General features: G+C 39.2%; 2 protein-coding genes across 2 annotated transcripts; both read right to left on the bottom strand.

Moving 5' to 3' along the window:
• Positions 1-868: 868 nt before the first annotated feature.
• On the bottom strand, positions 869-7,186 carry LOC137257712 (uncharacterized). Its single transcript, XM_067795107.1, has 5 exons — positions 7,035-7,186; positions 3,445-3,524; positions 2,665-2,849; positions 2,056-2,170; positions 869-1,180 (listed from the first exon to the last, which is right to left on the bottom strand). Exons 1-5 carry the CDS (start codon positions 7,174-7,176, stop codon positions 1,049-1,051), a joined length of 654 nt encoding a protein of 217 aa, XP_067651208.1. The 5' UTR covers positions 7,177-7,186; the 3' UTR covers positions 869-1,048.
• Positions 7,187-8,795: 1,609 nt separating this feature from the next.
• Positions 8,796-17,271, bottom strand: LOC137257713 (superoxide dismutase [Cu-Zn]-like). The gene is made up of 5 exons (XM_067795108.1): positions 17,113-17,271; positions 14,044-14,123; positions 12,719-12,903; positions 12,314-12,428; positions 8,796-11,498 (listed from the first exon to the last, which is right to left on the bottom strand). The coding sequence occupies exons 1-5, from the start codon at positions 17,237-17,239 to the stop codon at positions 11,388-11,390; spliced, it is 618 nt and encodes a 205-aa protein (XP_067651209.1). The 5' UTR covers positions 17,240-17,271; the 3' UTR covers positions 8,796-11,387.
• Positions 17,272-18,129: the final 858 nt, after the last annotated feature.

Genomic DNA, 18,129 nt, shown 5'->3' with positions numbered 1-18,129 from the left:
AACAGTTCCTTCGCAAATTACACAGCAACAAGGAACGCTCTCAGCACGACAAATGCCCATGGTTCGTCCAGCATTTGGCAGAGGAAGTTCTATGGCCATGTCGTTCACCAGACAGGAACACAGACTACAAACTTAAAACGTCATCTGCAGCATCAGACCACCGACCATTTGAATGCCTACTACTAAATATTATAGTCCCCAAATTCTACAGTGACAAAATGTGATGATATCTGCTTCTGTTTACGACCAATATAACTGCCAGGAACGGACAAACTTTATGGATAACAGCTTCTTTTATAGCGTTCCGATACGGATTCTCGTACCTTTGTAAACCAAGACCTCAACCTTTAACGACAGAGATGTAAACTTGTCCAGTACTAAATGCCCCATGCCCCAAGAAATGTTTTCTTTTCTTAACCTGACCCTGTAAGAGGTGTAGAATTTTGAAAAATCAACTGGTTTGGTTTATCTTTACTTGGTTCCTCATCCAGAGTTTCTGTGTCCAGTCCGGTTTAGCCTGATTAGATTTCTAGGTTTGTCAGCAACAAAGCCAGGCACCAGGGTATCACAATATGTTAAATATTTAAAAGAAATGCATCTCCTCCCCTTCCCCACATCGTTAACGCCCTACTAATACTCAGATACCTATAATCATTTCACAATTCGATGTTCGTGGTAACAATCACTCGACTGACTGCTTGAAACTCGAATACTTAGAGTCCACCTTCAGATAGAGCGCAAGGAGTATGACGTTATTCAACATGTTTACCTCTGTAGAGCTAATCAAGCACCAGTAAGAATTACGTCCATCTAGTTTAGTTGCTATGTAACAATTAATGAATGAAAGGCAAGTGATCGACAGTTCCAATAATCGGAGATACATATGTTTATTTACATAAACAGAAGCAAGTGTACAATGTTCATACTGTTTGAGCTCCACGTGTTGAGCTCTTTACAAGATGTAACGACTATAACTACACACACGTTCTTCCACAGTTCGATATAACTCTTATGTACGTGTTTAAACTGACAGTTCCTCCAGAATAAATCACTCTCCGTCTGTTGCATACCACTCCTCTCCATACCCAATCACACAGCAGGCTAGTCTGGAGCCGGCATTTCCGTTTTCTTTGCTGGAAGGGTTCCCACCTCTTCCGAGGTCATCAGTTCCTTCATGAACCTATCACACCAAGAACAAACAGTGTTATGGGTTTCTTTACAATTCTTATAATGGGAATATCTACTTGGCAATTGTTATTTCTTCTTTGGAAATAATATCTTCTCTTCTTTCATAGAAATTGGGATATGCAATGATATTAATAGTAAGTACATATCTTAATATTATCTCAAATAGAATGAATAGATATACTCTTCAAAAAAGGTAGGGGAACTACTTTCAATGTACGATTGTTGAATTTGGGAGATATATGGGATTGAACCAATGCTGATACAATAATAATGGATGTTTTGAGAATGGATCAACACATGGATTTCATTCAAAGCAATGCTGTTCGTTCAGTTATCCCTCCTGCTTGGTGACTGGAGTATAAGATCAAAATTTCAGGTTTACAATATTCAGTCAGTAGCGTGTGATTTGACATTGGTCATGCAAAGATGCAAGAAAAGTATCGGAAAATGGTCTACGGTGAATTATCGACCTGCCTGAAAAACGTCAAGATTCATAATGGCATCCCATGCACGTGTAGGAGGCTCCCACGTTGTACACGTGCTTTCCATGCATTGTGTTTCCGTGAGGTGATGACGTGATTACACACGATGTGATACACAAGATGAATGTCATTGTAACGTTTTCTTTCTGCCAGACTTCAAAGTTCAGGTTCCCCTACTTTGTTTGAAGCGTATATATGGCCACTGTCTAGAAAGGTTTTCGTGTTTAGTCTGGCGACTCGTTAGGAAAATCCCCTCTGCCAACTGATATATTAACCAGCCATTACCGAAGTAAATCGGTACTTCTGGCAAAAAGTACATGCGATATTTGCTTGATTTGTGTTTTCCTGTAAAACTGTAGGTGGGAATGGGGACACGAGAACTCACCACGATTGGTCTTCCTAATATGGAGTAATGTCCAAAAAGACTTGCAATCCGGTCACGGTGATAGTGTTTGACTAGACCGTCATGGGCCGGAATGTTCCCAAAGTCACCGACGTGCCTGTAACCATGACAATTCACACCATTTACAAATCAAACTCATTGCTTAACGAATATACTTTTGTCGAGTTCTTGATCTCAGATTGTCCTTTGTCACTTATGGAGACACTCTTCCCGTGATGACCTGGGTTAGATTGTACCTTCAGCAAGCCATGCGATAAACGGAATGTCTTAGATTCGAGATCTGACAATCTGAATCAAACGAACATGTGTCAACATCTTACAGAAATCGATGAAATGATTGAAAAAGACACTAAATCAAATTTATTACATTTGAAATGATGACAATTCAACCAATAAGCTAACAACTGAAAGGCAGTCATTGACAGCCACGGCCCTCTTCTGATTTTAACGCTTCATCTATCATAAACTAACGTTAAATGGTTTCCCGTAAGCCCAGATCACATTATGGGAGTGCACACATAGCAGGGTTCGAGAACCAAATCTAACTAAGCGCTCGTAAAATACATGTCCAAAATATAGGTAATTTTCAACCTTATTTCATCATACGGAGCCCCGTGAGTCATGTTTAGCGGATTGTAGTGACCCCCTGTACTTGTGCATCCGTTGGAGAGGTCACCGTATTCATGCACGTGGTAACCGTGCTTCGTCAAGGGGTCAGAGAGAGGGAAACCTTTTAGATTGACCGAAACCAACAGGTAACCATGGTAACCGCAATACTGTGAAAACAACGATAGGACATGTTTTGACCATAAACAAACAGCAACAAAACAACTATAAGAATACAATCAACAAAAGAATTTTCCTAGTTAAAATAGAAAAGACTTGTATCATGGTAAACACTCGTTGATCAATTACAGCGCCTTTGCGTGTGTTTGTGATTGGTAACCATGAAGGTTACTCCCGGTTTTATCAATAAAACCTGGTGTTACCACTGTTTCACAGTGATCCACAAATATATAACTAGTAATATTTTGTTAGAATATATCAATGTAGTAGATACTTCGTAATATCATCCTGAGGGTTTGTTTGTGGCGACGTGGCCAAGCGCGTCCCCCCGAGTTTAATCTTGAACGATATTTTTCAATTGATTTCAAACCACCATGCATCATTTTAATGTTTATGTTCATGTAAAGTTAGGAAAAGTAAACCCTGGGAAGCGGTCTTACTAACGAAAAGTAAAACCTGGGAAGCGGTTTTACTAACGAAAAGTAAAACCTGGGAGGCGGTTTTACTTACGAAAAGTAAAGCCTGGGAAGCGGTTTTACTTACGAAAAGTAAAACCTGTCCCTCCAAAGCAAAAACCCTACTTACGTCTGTTTGGGCGAAGCGTACAGTGCCTGTCAGCTTGTAAGGAGCTCTTGGGTCAGGCTGAACTGTACAAGTGGCAAATTCTACAAACGAAACAGAACACAATGACTAGTTACATAAACTAGCACTTGTTGATAATGATATGATTGTTTATGTAAGGAGTAAGGTAATCTGTGTATAAATGGATATATAATACTAGTACATTAAATATGCATACAATTACACGAAATCATTCTTCGTGTCGTGCATTTTTGTACATGAAGGCATATTTGTCAGTCTGAAGCTTAATGTATGCGTCCAGGTATCAACAGGTGCTAGTGTTTCACTAATCTCTGTTATTCATGGTTTAGTTGGGAAAATAAGTTGAGGAGACTGTGCTTTAAGATTTGACTCTTTTCTTAGAGTGATATTAAGAATGACATTTTATGATAAAGATAGTACATATCCACGTGACAATATGCGTCTATGGATCTATATGCTTGAGTATATGTATATATAAGTATATGTATACGCGGTGAATAGTCTTTCAGTTTCCGGGAATCTAATACCATTTAATCAGGTTTTTCAACCAATCAGATTACAGAACACAGTAACTTTAGGTTTACAATTATGTATAATATGTACACATTTATGAGTGAGTGAGTATAGTTTTACGCCGCACTCAGCAGTATCCCAGCAATATGTCGGCGATTTACAAATGTAAATAATCGAGTCTGTACCACACACACACACACACACACACACACACATATATATATATATATATATATATATATATATATATATATATATATAGATACATAGATAGATAGATAGATAGATAGATAGATAGATAGATACATAGACAAATAGATAAAATTTTATCTTAAGTATAATGTGTGCGCATTTATGTAAGTATATTACAGACTTATGCATATATATGCATGCATTTAGTTACGAGAGCGTATTTTCTATAAAATGTATTATTAGTTAAGTAATAATTAGTATTATTGAGTCACAACGTTTAGTGTTTTAAGTGATAATTATTATGGGTCACATTTGGTATCATAAATGTTCAGTGGTATTGGTATTTTATCGGCAGGCCTTGAGGGTAGTTCTCTAGAGTTACCTCCCTTTGAAAAAGGTAAACACGAGAGAATTCTACGTTAGTGGCAATGGTCGTAAGTGCTCGAAAGTTCTTGAAACTATGACAGTATATATAAAGGCTAGTTGCCGTGTTGTCGACACGGATACATACAGACTACGGGAGTATATATCTTCCTCTCCGTCAACGCTTGATCTTCATAACCGCTGTCTGATAGCTCGCTTTGTTACATTCTGCACATCTGTTTCTCACTCTCCCACCAAGACTTCGGTGAGTTGACATGATTATAATTGTGACCCATTACTTAAGATTTGACTTAGTAGTATTGTACATGAAACCTCTATATTGACTCTCTGTATTTTGCCTTGTATGTGCACGTTAATGAAAATGCATGCGTTTTAATCTAAGTATAACGAGGATTACTTTTTGAAGGGACAGACAACTTTTTATTGCAGGAGATACAACGTTTCGGTGTAGATGCTACAGCTAACGTCGTTATCAAATAATACATCTGATACACGACATCGTGAATAAGGCGTATATATTCAAGAGAGATATTAGAGATATTAATTCAAGAGTTTGGAGTACAGTGTGATGACATAACTAATGATTTTTTTGTGATTACAGATAATGGCTTTGAGGCCGAAAGGGCAAAGGGTGGGGGCAAGTTTTTATCCCCGCCAGGGAGTGGGGGGGGGGGGGGGGGGGGTATATAGGTTTGAGCTCTGTGCGTCCTTCCGTCCGTCTGTCAGATGTTGGGGACAGGCTTTAGCAAAACGCGTTATGAATAGGAAATCCAATTTGCTCTGTGCCTTCAGGACATGAGTGCTTGGTGAAGTTTGAAAACGGAAATCGTTGCATTTTTTAAAGGAGAAATGGCCCTTGTCATATGTTTCTTGAATTGATGCACTTCACTTTCTCAGAAACCATTATAGACAGGGAAACTAAATGTGGAATGTGTCTTCAGGAGGACACAAATGTTGTGGTGGAGTTCAAATACAGGAACCTTGTAAGGTAACACTGACGGGGGATATTGATAACCATGTGTTCGTCTTCTTGATTGGCCTTTATTGGATGATGGTATGCTGTCATTTAAAGAGCTGTAAATATGTGTTGTAGAGTATCAAGGCAATCATAATGAATTCATGTAAGATCATGCACGTTTATGTAAGCATTTTTCCATTATAGAACTCGGTTTTATATAACCAACAAAATTTAAGATTTTTTTCGTTTCACCAAAACACCCTTGACATACATTCAGTATAAAATAGACAAGGGCAGATATGCTCCGATGCTGCGGGACACAGAGCCTATTCATAAACCGTGTTTCATAATACCTTGATGCATAAGGTCACCGTCGTATGAAAGAGGACGGAAATAGGAGACAATGGTTAGACTTGTCACGCGGTATTTGACTTTGGATTGGTTTCCTACCATGACAGTTATTTTCATACAACTGTCAGCACATGACAGAGTAATTTACAAATAACGGAATTATCAGTGTTCCAATGAATGTCTGCAGGTGTGTGTGTATGTATGTGTGTTCCTTCCTGTGCATGCAGGTGTATATGTGTGTGTGCGGTTTCGTGTCTGATTTCTCTTTGTTTGGGAACCTAGATGTTAAAGCGTTCACCCTTCACACCAAAGACCTGGGTTCGAGTCCCGACATTTGGTGTCGTAATAAGGATGAACTATTGCAAAAGCGGCGTGCACTTTAACTCTCTTAACTCTCAAACACTCTCAAACTCTAGTGAATCTGTGTCTGTGTGTCTGACCACCCTCGTGATAATCTGACAAGAGACATACCTCAATGTTCGTACCAAACCAGACCCGTGAAGGTCCGTGGTAGAATAGATCTTCAGCAACCCATGCTTGCCATAAAAGGCGACTCAGCTTGTCGTAAGATGCGACTAACGGGATCGGGTGGTCAGGCTCGCTGACTTGGTTGACACATGTCATCGGTTCCCATTTGCGCAGATTGATGCTCATGTTGTTGGTCACTGGATTGTCTGGTCCAGACTCGATTATTTACAGACCGTTGCCATATAGCTGGAATATTGCTGAGTAAAAACTAAACGCACTCACTCGTACCAAACAACAAAGTTATTATCCGTAAACGTGTCGTCATCATATAAGGGGGATCAGTGGGGTAGCCTAGTGGTTAAAGCGTTTGCTCGTCACGCTGAAGACCCGGTTCTGTTCCACACATGGGTACCATTTGTGAAACCCATTTCTGGTGTCATCCGTCGTGACATTGCTGAAATATTAATTTTCTAAAGCGAGGTAAAATTCACATATTTTACACATATTATATTTTTTATATTTTACTTTGCTTATAAGAAAAGCCCAAATGACTGGTATCTAAAAGTGACAGAAGTAGATCGTGTGGTTTGTCAGACCTAGTGGGTGCTAACGGTGTGGATCGGTGACCAAGTTTGACTAACTCAACGTTTTACTAACCATACTTCTACTGCGCCATTAACCAACATCCGTTTACGTATTTTCTTACCTTTGTGAGGAACACAATAGTTCTTCGATGTGCTTGAAAACTTCTGAATAAATGGGTTCGTGTGTAAAGGCGCCCCCTGGGTATATATCAATACACCCTCAGAGACAATCATTATCAATGCCGAGAGGTACGTTGGCGACATCTTGACTGATGGATGGAGATCTGAACGAAGAGTTTATATAAGATGGGTCACGATAGAAGACAGTGAACTGTAACTGTCTTCTTAATGTGACAGCCAGCGATGTCACGCGAGTGCTGCAAATATTGTGGGCATGTGTACCCAGTCCTAATTTTAAGATGACGTTGAGTTCATTTTTATTGGTTTGTAAACTTTTTGATTCAGTTTCGTCGCAGTTTGAATTATTTGTTGGTATCACTGACCTGTACCTTTCAGCAATATGTTCACTCTGATATAGTCTATTTAAATATCCAGGCATCATGTGCTTGCATGTATTAACATATTCACATATTTACCGAGGGTTAAACTAAATATTTAGTTGGGGTTTTATACAGCTCGTTGTATTAAAGAGATGTGGTTGGGACTAACTTTTAACTGCACACACGTGCGCACACACATACTTCCCAGCCAAAGAAAAGCTCATGGGACACGGACACTCTCTCTCTCTCTCTCTCTCTCTCTCTCTCTCTCTCTCTCTCAAACACACACACACACACACACACACACGCACACGCTCACACAAAGATTCAACATTCATAGACCCACCATCCCAGAAGATATAATTACGCATTGAATATATTTTCCCATCACAAAGCCTATGAACGTTTTGAACTGACCATCACCCTTCGGCGAGTCAGAAACCGACCATCACACCCATCCTGGGAGTGTTTGAACTGGACAGTTACCCATCGTGGGACAGTTTGAACTGGACGATCACCGATCATGTCAGAGGTTGAGTCGGATCATGTGAGAGTGTTAAACAAACACAGTGTTACACAAGTTATGTCCTGAAGAGATTATATTCAGTATATCTTCGGCTAAGTATTCAGTATATCTGTATATTCAGTATACCAATCGACATGACTAATGGCCACAATGGGCATGTGAACGTTTCTCTTCGCAGGTTCTACGGTTTTCGGTTGTGCTGGGATGATGACCTTGAGATTCTGACCTGAAACGAAGACCTAGATGAAGTGTGTGAAGACATACGATGTTTTAGCTACGATATTAGTGGAACTGTTACTGTAAAAACAAGAGGCACATATCGATAAGAGATTGTACGTCCAGTACATTTCTTCAGAAGGCAAATGAGGCGAGCTGCAAATACCTTAATGTTTAACTTGAAGACCAGAGCAAAAGTGTTTATTTGGATCAAAAAGCCTTCGCGTTTCTGGTTATTAAAAGTGTTAGTAAATTCTCGAGAAATACTCTCATGCCATCTGAATTAGGTCGACATACTGAACGGATTTGGCTACCAGCCTTGTTCACATTGATGAGTGAAACAGGTTTGTTGTTCAGAAAGAGATCAAGTGGATTTTTGTATGATATAAGACTTTACTTTGTGCTTTGTTTAGCTCCGCACTCCAGTGTTCCAGCAATATTCCACCTCTGTGACTTCGGTCTGTAAGTACACGTGTCTGTTCAGACAATCCAGTCATGACCTGCATGAGCACCTATTTACGTCACTGGATACAACATGGGTCAAAAAAGTCCCCCGATCCCGCTAGTCTCCTCTTACGACAAACCTCTTGCCGTAGACCAATTCTAACCCGGATCTCCTGAGATAAATAACATAGGATAAATCACGTGTAAATCTCTTTTTATTCTCCTAATGTGGAAGCAAAATACAGAATAAAGCGCATTCCCCACAACTGATTTACCCAACTAAACCCCAAATAGGAAACATTCTCACATGTTCGTTTACCGGATGCATGTTTTAACTTTCAGACTGAGAAATCTGTCTTGATTTACAGGGCATTATGACACAATAAATGATTTTAAAATTTCCCTGTACCTCGAGCAATAGTCCAACAATTCTGGGGGGGTTGCGGCTTCATTTCACATTTAAGTACTTTTTTCAAAGAGCATTACATGACTCTTGCTTGTAAAACATTTCTTCCGGGTGGCATTAGGAAGATCATTAATAAAGCTGCAGACATATAAAGGATGTTAAACGACTGGCAACCAAATTATATTCGATATTATTTACAGTCTTTGTATACCATATGTCCCCTTGTGTTTTCCGATGTTCAGTCCAATGGAAAATTATGCGATCAACAATTTGTGTGTCTGTGTGTATGTGTGTGTGGGTGTGCGTGTGCGTGTGCGTGTGTGTGGATAATGGGGTATAATGCAATGCAAATACCTATGCTGGTTGTGATTATATTATGATAAATAGTCATGGACACTTGACATGCTCTGAGAATATGTTCACAGATGAAGAAATTATCGCCCCAACGGAACCACAGAACTGCACGTGCGACGCGCAATATTAGCGTGTCTTTGCTTTAGTGTGTTACGTTACATTTGCAATGGGGCGTCTTCAACATGATGAACGTCTACGTGCTTTTGGCATGCTTCAAATTGGTTCTACACAGCAAGCAGTAGTCAACATGTTTAGCGTGTCGCAGTCTGTCTCAGCAGACTGGAACCGGTACCAACAAACACATAATGTTGATGGTTGACATCGTTCAGGTCGTCCTAGAGCCACTATACAAGCCCCGGATCGTTACATTCGTACATAGGTCCTGCGAAATCGTGCACAAACGGCCAATCAGCTTTCTCTAAGCTTGCACCACGTTACAGGGATTCGAGTTACACCCAAACGATTAGAAATCGGCTACATGCAGCCCATTTGCAAACGAGGCGACCGCGTGTTGTGCCTCCATTAACTCGCCAGCACATGACAAACAGGCCTCAATGGTGTAGGCAGCGTAGAAATCGGGGTACTCGTCGATGGGCGCGTGTAATGTTCTCTGATGAGTCCAGATTTACTCTGGATTCCATCGATAGGCGTGCTCGCGTTTGGAGGCATGTAAATGAGCGTTATGGTCAGGCATGAGTCCTGACCTTTCCCGATATAGAACATGTCTGTCACATGATTGGGAGACGTGTTCGTCGACGTCAACGTCAATCGACAACACGGCAAGAACTGGCAGCGGCGCTGCAAGAGAAGTGGGACAGATTGTCCCAAATAGTCATTGGACGATAGATTAGGAGCATGCTACGACGAATTGCTGAATGCCTGAGGATTGGTGGACCAATGACTCATTATTCAGACAAACGTCCATTTCCACTTTTGAGAGTGTATCTCTTTGCGAGTGAACTGGGGCCGTCAGATAAGCCGCCCATATGAACTGTTTATGTTCATTCGTAGGCAATTGCCCTGTTCTTAACATGCACTGGTTACCTCGAATAAGAACAGCAGTGCATTTCCACAGTTTTGTACTGTTTCGGAATATCCCCTATTTTCTGTACGCCTTTGGTAGAGGTTTCGTATAATAGCGGAAATTTAAACATACCAACTCACTTATCCTGGACCACATTGATAATGGGAAACATATGCTATCATTTTACTGACATGCAAATTCATTTGTTAGATACTACACTACTTTGATCCATAGTATAGTTCCCGAGGTAAGTGTATATGTGAGTGATTACGCAGGGTGTGAGGACAAACCTATTTACAATGTTCATATTGTTTGTTGAAAATTTGGACTGTGAGAATTATACATACGAGAGGAGGTTAAAAGATTTTGAGAACTTACTACCTAAACTTGTCAAACAGTTCTGACGCTAGTAGCATTGATCGGTCATGAGATACTGTAAAGGCTCCAATACCTCGCAACAAACAGCATTAATATTGTGATACCTGGAAGAAAAATATACTTTACGCATATCGAGAGGAATTCTATACTGAGAACAGAGCTGTACTTCATGTCCTCAAACTAAAGGGCATCAAGGCAAGCAGAATGCACGTGTGCAGTCCTTGCCTGTCGCCCTGTGATTATTACCTGTTTCGAAGTTAGAAGTGTCACTTGCGTTAAGGATAATTTACATATAATAAACTCAAGAGGTTGGTTTAAAGATCAGCCAGAGATTACTATTTCCAAGGCGTTGTCAGCTTGGGGCACAAATGAGTAAAGTGTATTGAACTTGGGGGAAAGTACTTTCGAAAAAATGAATCCGAATTGTACGATTGTTAATTGTTCAAGTTCTCAAAACGTTTTGACCTCACGTCGTATGAAAAACATACTTAATACTTATGTTGTGAAGCGATATCTTTACCGACTTTTGTTAATCAGCGCCATTTGTTACTACGATGCAGTGCAGTGGTACTCAGCAGTCAGGCGTATTTTTCCTTAATGCGCCAGTTATTGGTTGTCTGCGGAATTTCATTTTACTCCACGCCCAATGACACAACAGGCAACTCTAGATCCAGCATTTCCGTTTGTTTTGCTGGAAGGATCCCCACCTCTTCCAAGATCATCGGTTCCTGCGTGGATCTGTAAGACAAAATAAACTTAGGTTATAAGAGTATGTGCACCTTATAATATGAATGCCTGCTTGACAATTGTCATTCCTTCCTAGGATATAACACCTTCTCCACTTTCAAGGAAACCGGCAGTTGCACTCACCATACTGGTAAGTATCTCATAATGGAATAATTAACATATAACCACTGTAAAGTGGGTATTTGCTGTGCCCGAACGAAAGGCCAACTTTCCATTTATTCATAACAATCTTTTCATTTGTGAATCACTGTGATGCCAATGCAGGTGAGAAGATATTATGAGCATTCCCAAGTTGCGTCCTGAAATCAAATCAACTCAGCACCTCCGTACTTTATAAAAAATTAATCTTCGATTCGGATTAAGATGGCTGTGCTGTAATGATGTGATTAAAACATAGCCTCATTTGATAATTGTTGTTCCTATTGTCAAAAAGTTGTCCTTACCGAAGGATTTTATCCCGATTTCTGTCTGCATTGAATTCCATTTCGTCACTTACTATTAAAAAGTCAAAACGTTACCCTTACCGAAGGATTTTATCCCGAGTTCTGTCTGCATTGAATTCCAATTCGTCACTTACTATTAAAAAGTCAAAACGTTGTCCTTGCCGAAGGATTTTCCTCCGAGTTCTCCCTGCATTGAATTCCAATTCGTCACATTTTATTACCATCTGCTAATGATGATCTTGGGATAATTTTAGAAGATCGCCCAAGTCCTTTTCTCTTTTTGTTTCTTTTCAGTTGTTATTTAGTTTGATAGTAATAGCTAAGTAGTAAGTGAGTGCACGGAATGTGGACAGTTATACTCACCACGACTGCTCTACCAATTATGGAGTACTGGCCAAAAATGGTCGCCATCCAATCTCGACGGAACTCTTTCACTTGACCAGCATGAACGGGTATGTTCCCGAAGTCGCCCATGTGTCTGTAATCGTGACAAATCGTGTCATAGCAGTTACAGCTAACTCAGTGTCCGAGTTTTCACTTGAACATATCACAGAACCGTATACTAGCGTACATTAATATTATCCTTTTAGAGTTTTTTGGCTTTTTAAAACTTTTTGAGGTAAAAAATGGAGTCCTGTACATAATAGAATCAGAACCATTTAACAGAGGTCATGGGTTATAGATTGCCAACCGTTAATCATGACCTACAATAACATATGATAACTACACATACATGGTAGAAAAAACAAGTGAAGCGTGGGATAAAACCTTTTTTCATCATTTGGTGCTCCGTGAGTCATGTTAAAGGGGTTATAGTGACCTCCCGTGCTTGTACATCCGTCAGAGAGGTCACCGTATTGATGAACATGGAAACCATGATCCCTCACGGGGTCAGGACGTGGGAAACCCTTGAGAGTGACCTTGATCAGCAGGTCACCATGGTAACCACAGTACTGTAACACAAAAGAACACCTTATATGACAAAGTATCAGTATGCAAACACGTTTTCCATAATCATGAAAACCAGCGTTATATGATGATGATCTAAGATATTTCTAATAAACATCGAGACTTCTGAAAGGGGTGAAAAGATGTCATTGTGAAACGTCGAATTTAGAAAGTTTCTTCTTTCACAGAGTTTTGTAACTGTTTGACTAGGATCAAGATCGCTGTTGCAATGGCCCAACAACCTTTGATGAAGATCAGTAAAGACAACAGTTGATGTTGATACCAATCTGGGAAATTGCAAAATACAGTTGCTGGATCGTTACAGAAGCACAACTTTCCATGAAGCACGGTCTTTTCAAATACTTACAGAAACATTACTAAGAACCAAATCTTACTGAGTTGCCTGCAATGTGACATCTTAGTGTATTTCACGGTGTGTAAAGATTAACTGTCCCGTGATAAAGCATTTTAAAATATTTTAATTGATTTATTATGCTAATTTCGTATCTTCAAATATAAGTATCTGCATACTGTAATTGTCTAAATGTTTTAATGTTAAAATGCAATAAATGGTTGAATTGTGAAGTTGTAAATGTAGTATTACTGCCGCCATAAGTATAAATGACAGCTATCGCTCAGGCAAACATCCCTCTTGTCTTACTTTGTGAAATTGTGAAATTGAAACTGTAACTGTCCCAAAATGCCTAATATTTGTAAAATATTATTTCCTTTCTACATTATCCTTATGATTGTGAATGTATATGAAATGAGTTGATGTCAGTACATGGGTATTTTGAGTTTCACTCAGTTCCTATAGGCATACATGGTCCAAAAAGCCCTTCCGACGAAGACATAGGGATTCGTGTGTAAGTTGATTTAGCGTAATACATCACCGGTGCACCAAATCAGCATAATATTGGAACGTATGTTTGAAACAGTTCTGAAAGTCATCAAAACACACCGTAAAAACACAATGTGAAGAAATACAGATCTGCATATTTCATCAAAAGGACCTTTTACCTTTCAAAAACTTACTTGATATCATCAACGTGGAACACTACACGTGTAAATGTGCTTCATACACTGATTGAAAGCTTCTCTGTAATAATTAGCACTGATAGTTTTACATGTATAGTAATGCTCACGTCAGTCTGGGTAAAATCTACTGTGCCTGTAACCCTGTAAGGAGCTGTGGGATCTGGTTGAACAACACAGGTGGCATATTCTGGAAACGGAACAGAAAAACGGTGTGACGAGTTCGTTACCTTGATTATGTTAATTGTGTAAACAGTATATGCAAACGTAACCCATTTAATCACTTAACCAGCATCTCTGTGCTTGGATGGCTCCTGATTTATAATACAACATGTTTATGAAACAAAAATGAGCAGTGATGATGATTGCAAAAGAAAAAAAGACATCCATCAGTGCCCTAACACACGCACTTTCCATTGTAAAACGAGGGATAGTCTACAACTTGTAATCGACTTGTTAGTCTCCCTGGTAAAGCTCAGGGCAATTGACACGAGGCTCCAAGGAAGATCCGTTGCAGGAGCATACACTCGTCTCGGAACTCGCCACGAACATACACTCGCCTTGACATACATGCATGCATGCATACCTACCTACCTACCTACCTACCTACATGCATACATACCTACCTACCTACCTGCATACATACATACATACATACATACATACATACATACATACATACATACATACATACATACATACATACATACATACATACATACATACATACATACATACATACATACATACATACATACATACATACATACATACATACAGTGTACACCCAGTCCAGGTTCAGGCACACACTGAAGGCCCAACAAGTTAGGCGATGACATTCATCGTCATCTTTCGATAAAAGGCAGGTGCCTGGTGAGCAGTCTTTTCTCGGAACTGAACTTTGTTTCACACTCAGGCCGCTATTAGAGGCACTTCGGGTACAACATTACAAAATATACATCTTAATATAGAGGTATACGATATGTATCAACAACCTCACCGAACCATGAGAACAGATAAAAGAACAATATTCAACTGTGCACAATACTGTTTATGTTAGATAGCAGCATAATGATATTACACATTTTTGAATAATTATATAGCAAATACTAGTTTCCATTGTTAAAAAGTAAATTCGTTGTTATGTTTTTGATTGGCCCGCGTTGAAAAATTAAGATTAACCCGTGGTGAATTTTTTCAATCTTGTCGCTACATCGGCTGGGTTACAATAAAAACGCTGAATTCGCAAAAGCATACGAAACATGACAAAACCGTGTCTATGTAAAACAAGAACTAAACTGAATTCAGAACATCATGTCACAACATTCGTTTTAAAGATGATTTGTCTAGTTTTTTTGTTTTGTTTTGTTTGTTTTGTTTTTTTTGTTTTTTTTGTTTTTGTTTTGGGGGGGAGGGGGGTTGTGTGTGTTTTTTGTTGTTTTTTGGTTGGTTTATGTGTGTGTTTGTTTGTGTGCGTGTGCGTGTGCGTGTGTGCGCGCGCGCGCGTGTGTGTGTGTGTGTATGTGTGAAAAAGCTGCATTCCGTCATTTTCCAAAAGTGGACAGATACACTGTAAGTAAATGTACGTCATGAAATTCATCACCTAAATGAGTTGATTTACAAAGTGACAAATGTCTTTCAGTTACTGTCATTGTTTCCTCCTGCGAGTGTCAATAGGCCGATCATGGCTGGTTGCATGACTCTTGGTCTCGAAGGGCGCAGATTAAATGTTGTTCGCACACAAGTATTCATGTGCAATGCTTTTTCGTTAGTTTACATAAATCTACACACTTAGTCAATACTCTCACGTATGTGGGCTTAAAGTGTAACTATTAAACATTAGCTCTTGTTAAATATTGATCCATGTATTTAACATTCAATTGGAACCTCTTTTACGTAAGTGTAACGATTATACTCGCTACTGGATCCCTGCGTTCCAGTGTAATCGGTGAAGCAAATCGCCGAGAATGTGCGTTCCAGCCGAAATGGTACCCCCTTAAACTTCATAATACGATTATATAAGAAATAAGAAATTGATGTCATGCTATGTTTGATTACTGGAGTATGCTCAAGCTCTGGGGGCTGCAACACTTTAACTTGCATGGCTTAAAGCGTTCATACTCCAGTAAATGTGAAAGTTACATGTGAAATTCATTTGTTGACTGTCCATTTACTCGGCTTTAAATAGATGTCTTAAAATGTTTCTTTTAACTTGATTTTATACAGGTATATGTTTATGTGGCTTTGTCGAATTACATGATTTCTTACTTACATAAGGATGATTGTAATATATGTATTCATAAATCTATATGTGAAATATGAAACACATGGCTTTATGGACAACGTCTTCTTTATTCTTACATCGTTATCAAGCTAAAAGTAAGAATCTACATCAATACGTCGTTCTGTGCAATCAGCAAAAAGTTGTCAATCATAAGCTGTATGTTTCATTTCTTATTCAACAATCTGCAATCTCATATTCTTGTTTGTCTTAATGGTGATTATCGATGTATGGCTGTGAGTTGATGTAGGTAGGTATGTGTGAGTGTATATAAGATTGTGCATGTAGGCACGTGTATGTTTGCATCCTCGTGTACAAAGTTCTTATGAACATCATCTTCAATGACAGGTAACTACAAGGTAACTGTAAGTGTACGAAGATAATAAAACTGATTGTCGAACTAACATATGATAAAGGCTGTCAGCAGCATTAACACTGATATCTCTGTTGAAAATAAATATAGGACTGACCAAATAAACAATGTATATCCACAGCACGTCATATTCGTTATTACCACGCACACCTGAATACGTTTATACTTGTATGCATAAAATCTTTGAACGACACTTAGAGTGATGCACAAAAGGCAAATATATTGTGGATGCTAACATCTTTCTTTTGAGGAACATGACGTTTCAGAGTATGTACATACTTATTCATGAAGTGAAATGATTAGAAGTTCAGGAGAATATTCTTCATGGAAATACTGAAGGAATAAGTATGCTCCGAAATGTCTTCCTCAAGAACGTTTACATCCACAAAATTCACTAGTATGGGAACACACAGGGGAATCGTTTTCCAACTGATAAGTTCTTGTCCATGTTTGGTTAACTTCTATTCTATGAAGAGGTCTACTGCGGCAGTAATCAAAATTCATTCAGATAGTGTATTTTCTTACCTTTGCGAGGAACACAGAGGGAAAACTTCTTAATCCAAGGGTTCGGATGTAAAAGAGCCATGTGGGCATACATCAACCCAGTCTGAGAGATAGCTAATATCAGTGCGGGGAGGAACGTCGGAGACATCTTAACTGATGGATGGTGATCTGAGCGGGGAGTTTATATAACCTGGGTCACGATATGGGACATTCACATACAGGCGTCTTTATGCTACAGCCAGGGGGGCGTTATAACATTAGAAATCATTGTGTTAAAGACATATTGTACATATGTTGTTTTATGATGTACTGAGACTAGACACATTGCCGGCGTATTAAAATCCATCGCTAATTCAGATGCTGTCGTATTTCTTCAAGTCCAAAAAGATAAACTGGTCTATTTAATACTACGTTTCCCGTTGACTTGTTTGTATATTTTGTTCATTTAGATTGTGTAACATTTTAAGAAACTTCTCAGTTGCAATGTTTCCGCTGCAGATTCAGTCTAATCAAACTAGACTGTTTAAACATTGAAGTGTATTGTTGACGTCCATCAGCTAATGACAACTGTCCCTTAGATGAGCAATATACTTGATCATTATACACGATTTTGCTCAATGTCCTCATACAATAATAATGGTCATTTATAAATGATGGTAATTTATCTCGCGTGCTTCGTCGTGGGCAGTACTGAACTGTGAGGAGTCAAGCTGCCAAACATGGTCACCCATCCGAGTAGTGACCGCGCTGATTGTTGCTGAACTTCAAATGATTGTGACCTGAGCCCTATGTACAGGACCATAAGACATCGACGTTAGTCAGGCACATCCTGAGAAAACAATCCATTTAAACAACCATCTTCAATCCTTTATAACGAAGGATATAAAAGCAGAGAAGTCCCTAAAAAGGTGTTATGTCTCAAAATTTTAAAATGATAGCAGTAGCGATGTCCTTCATTTAAACTGGAAGCTGAGGTTAATGGATGAACCTGGAAAGTTCTCTGAGAGAAAATATAACCACGAGACAAAGTTATGTTCA

The sequence above is a fragment of the Haliotis asinina genome, chromosome 12, assembly GCF_037392515.1.
Source record: "Haliotis asinina isolate JCU_RB_2024 chromosome 12, JCU_Hal_asi_v2, whole genome shotgun sequence".
In the NCBI taxonomy this organism is placed as follows: Eukaryota; Metazoa; Mollusca; class Gastropoda; order Lepetellida; family Haliotidae; genus Haliotis; species Haliotis asinina.
The sequence above is the reverse complement of the archived record's forward strand: the minus strand, read 5'-3'. Positions and strand labels throughout refer to the sequence as shown.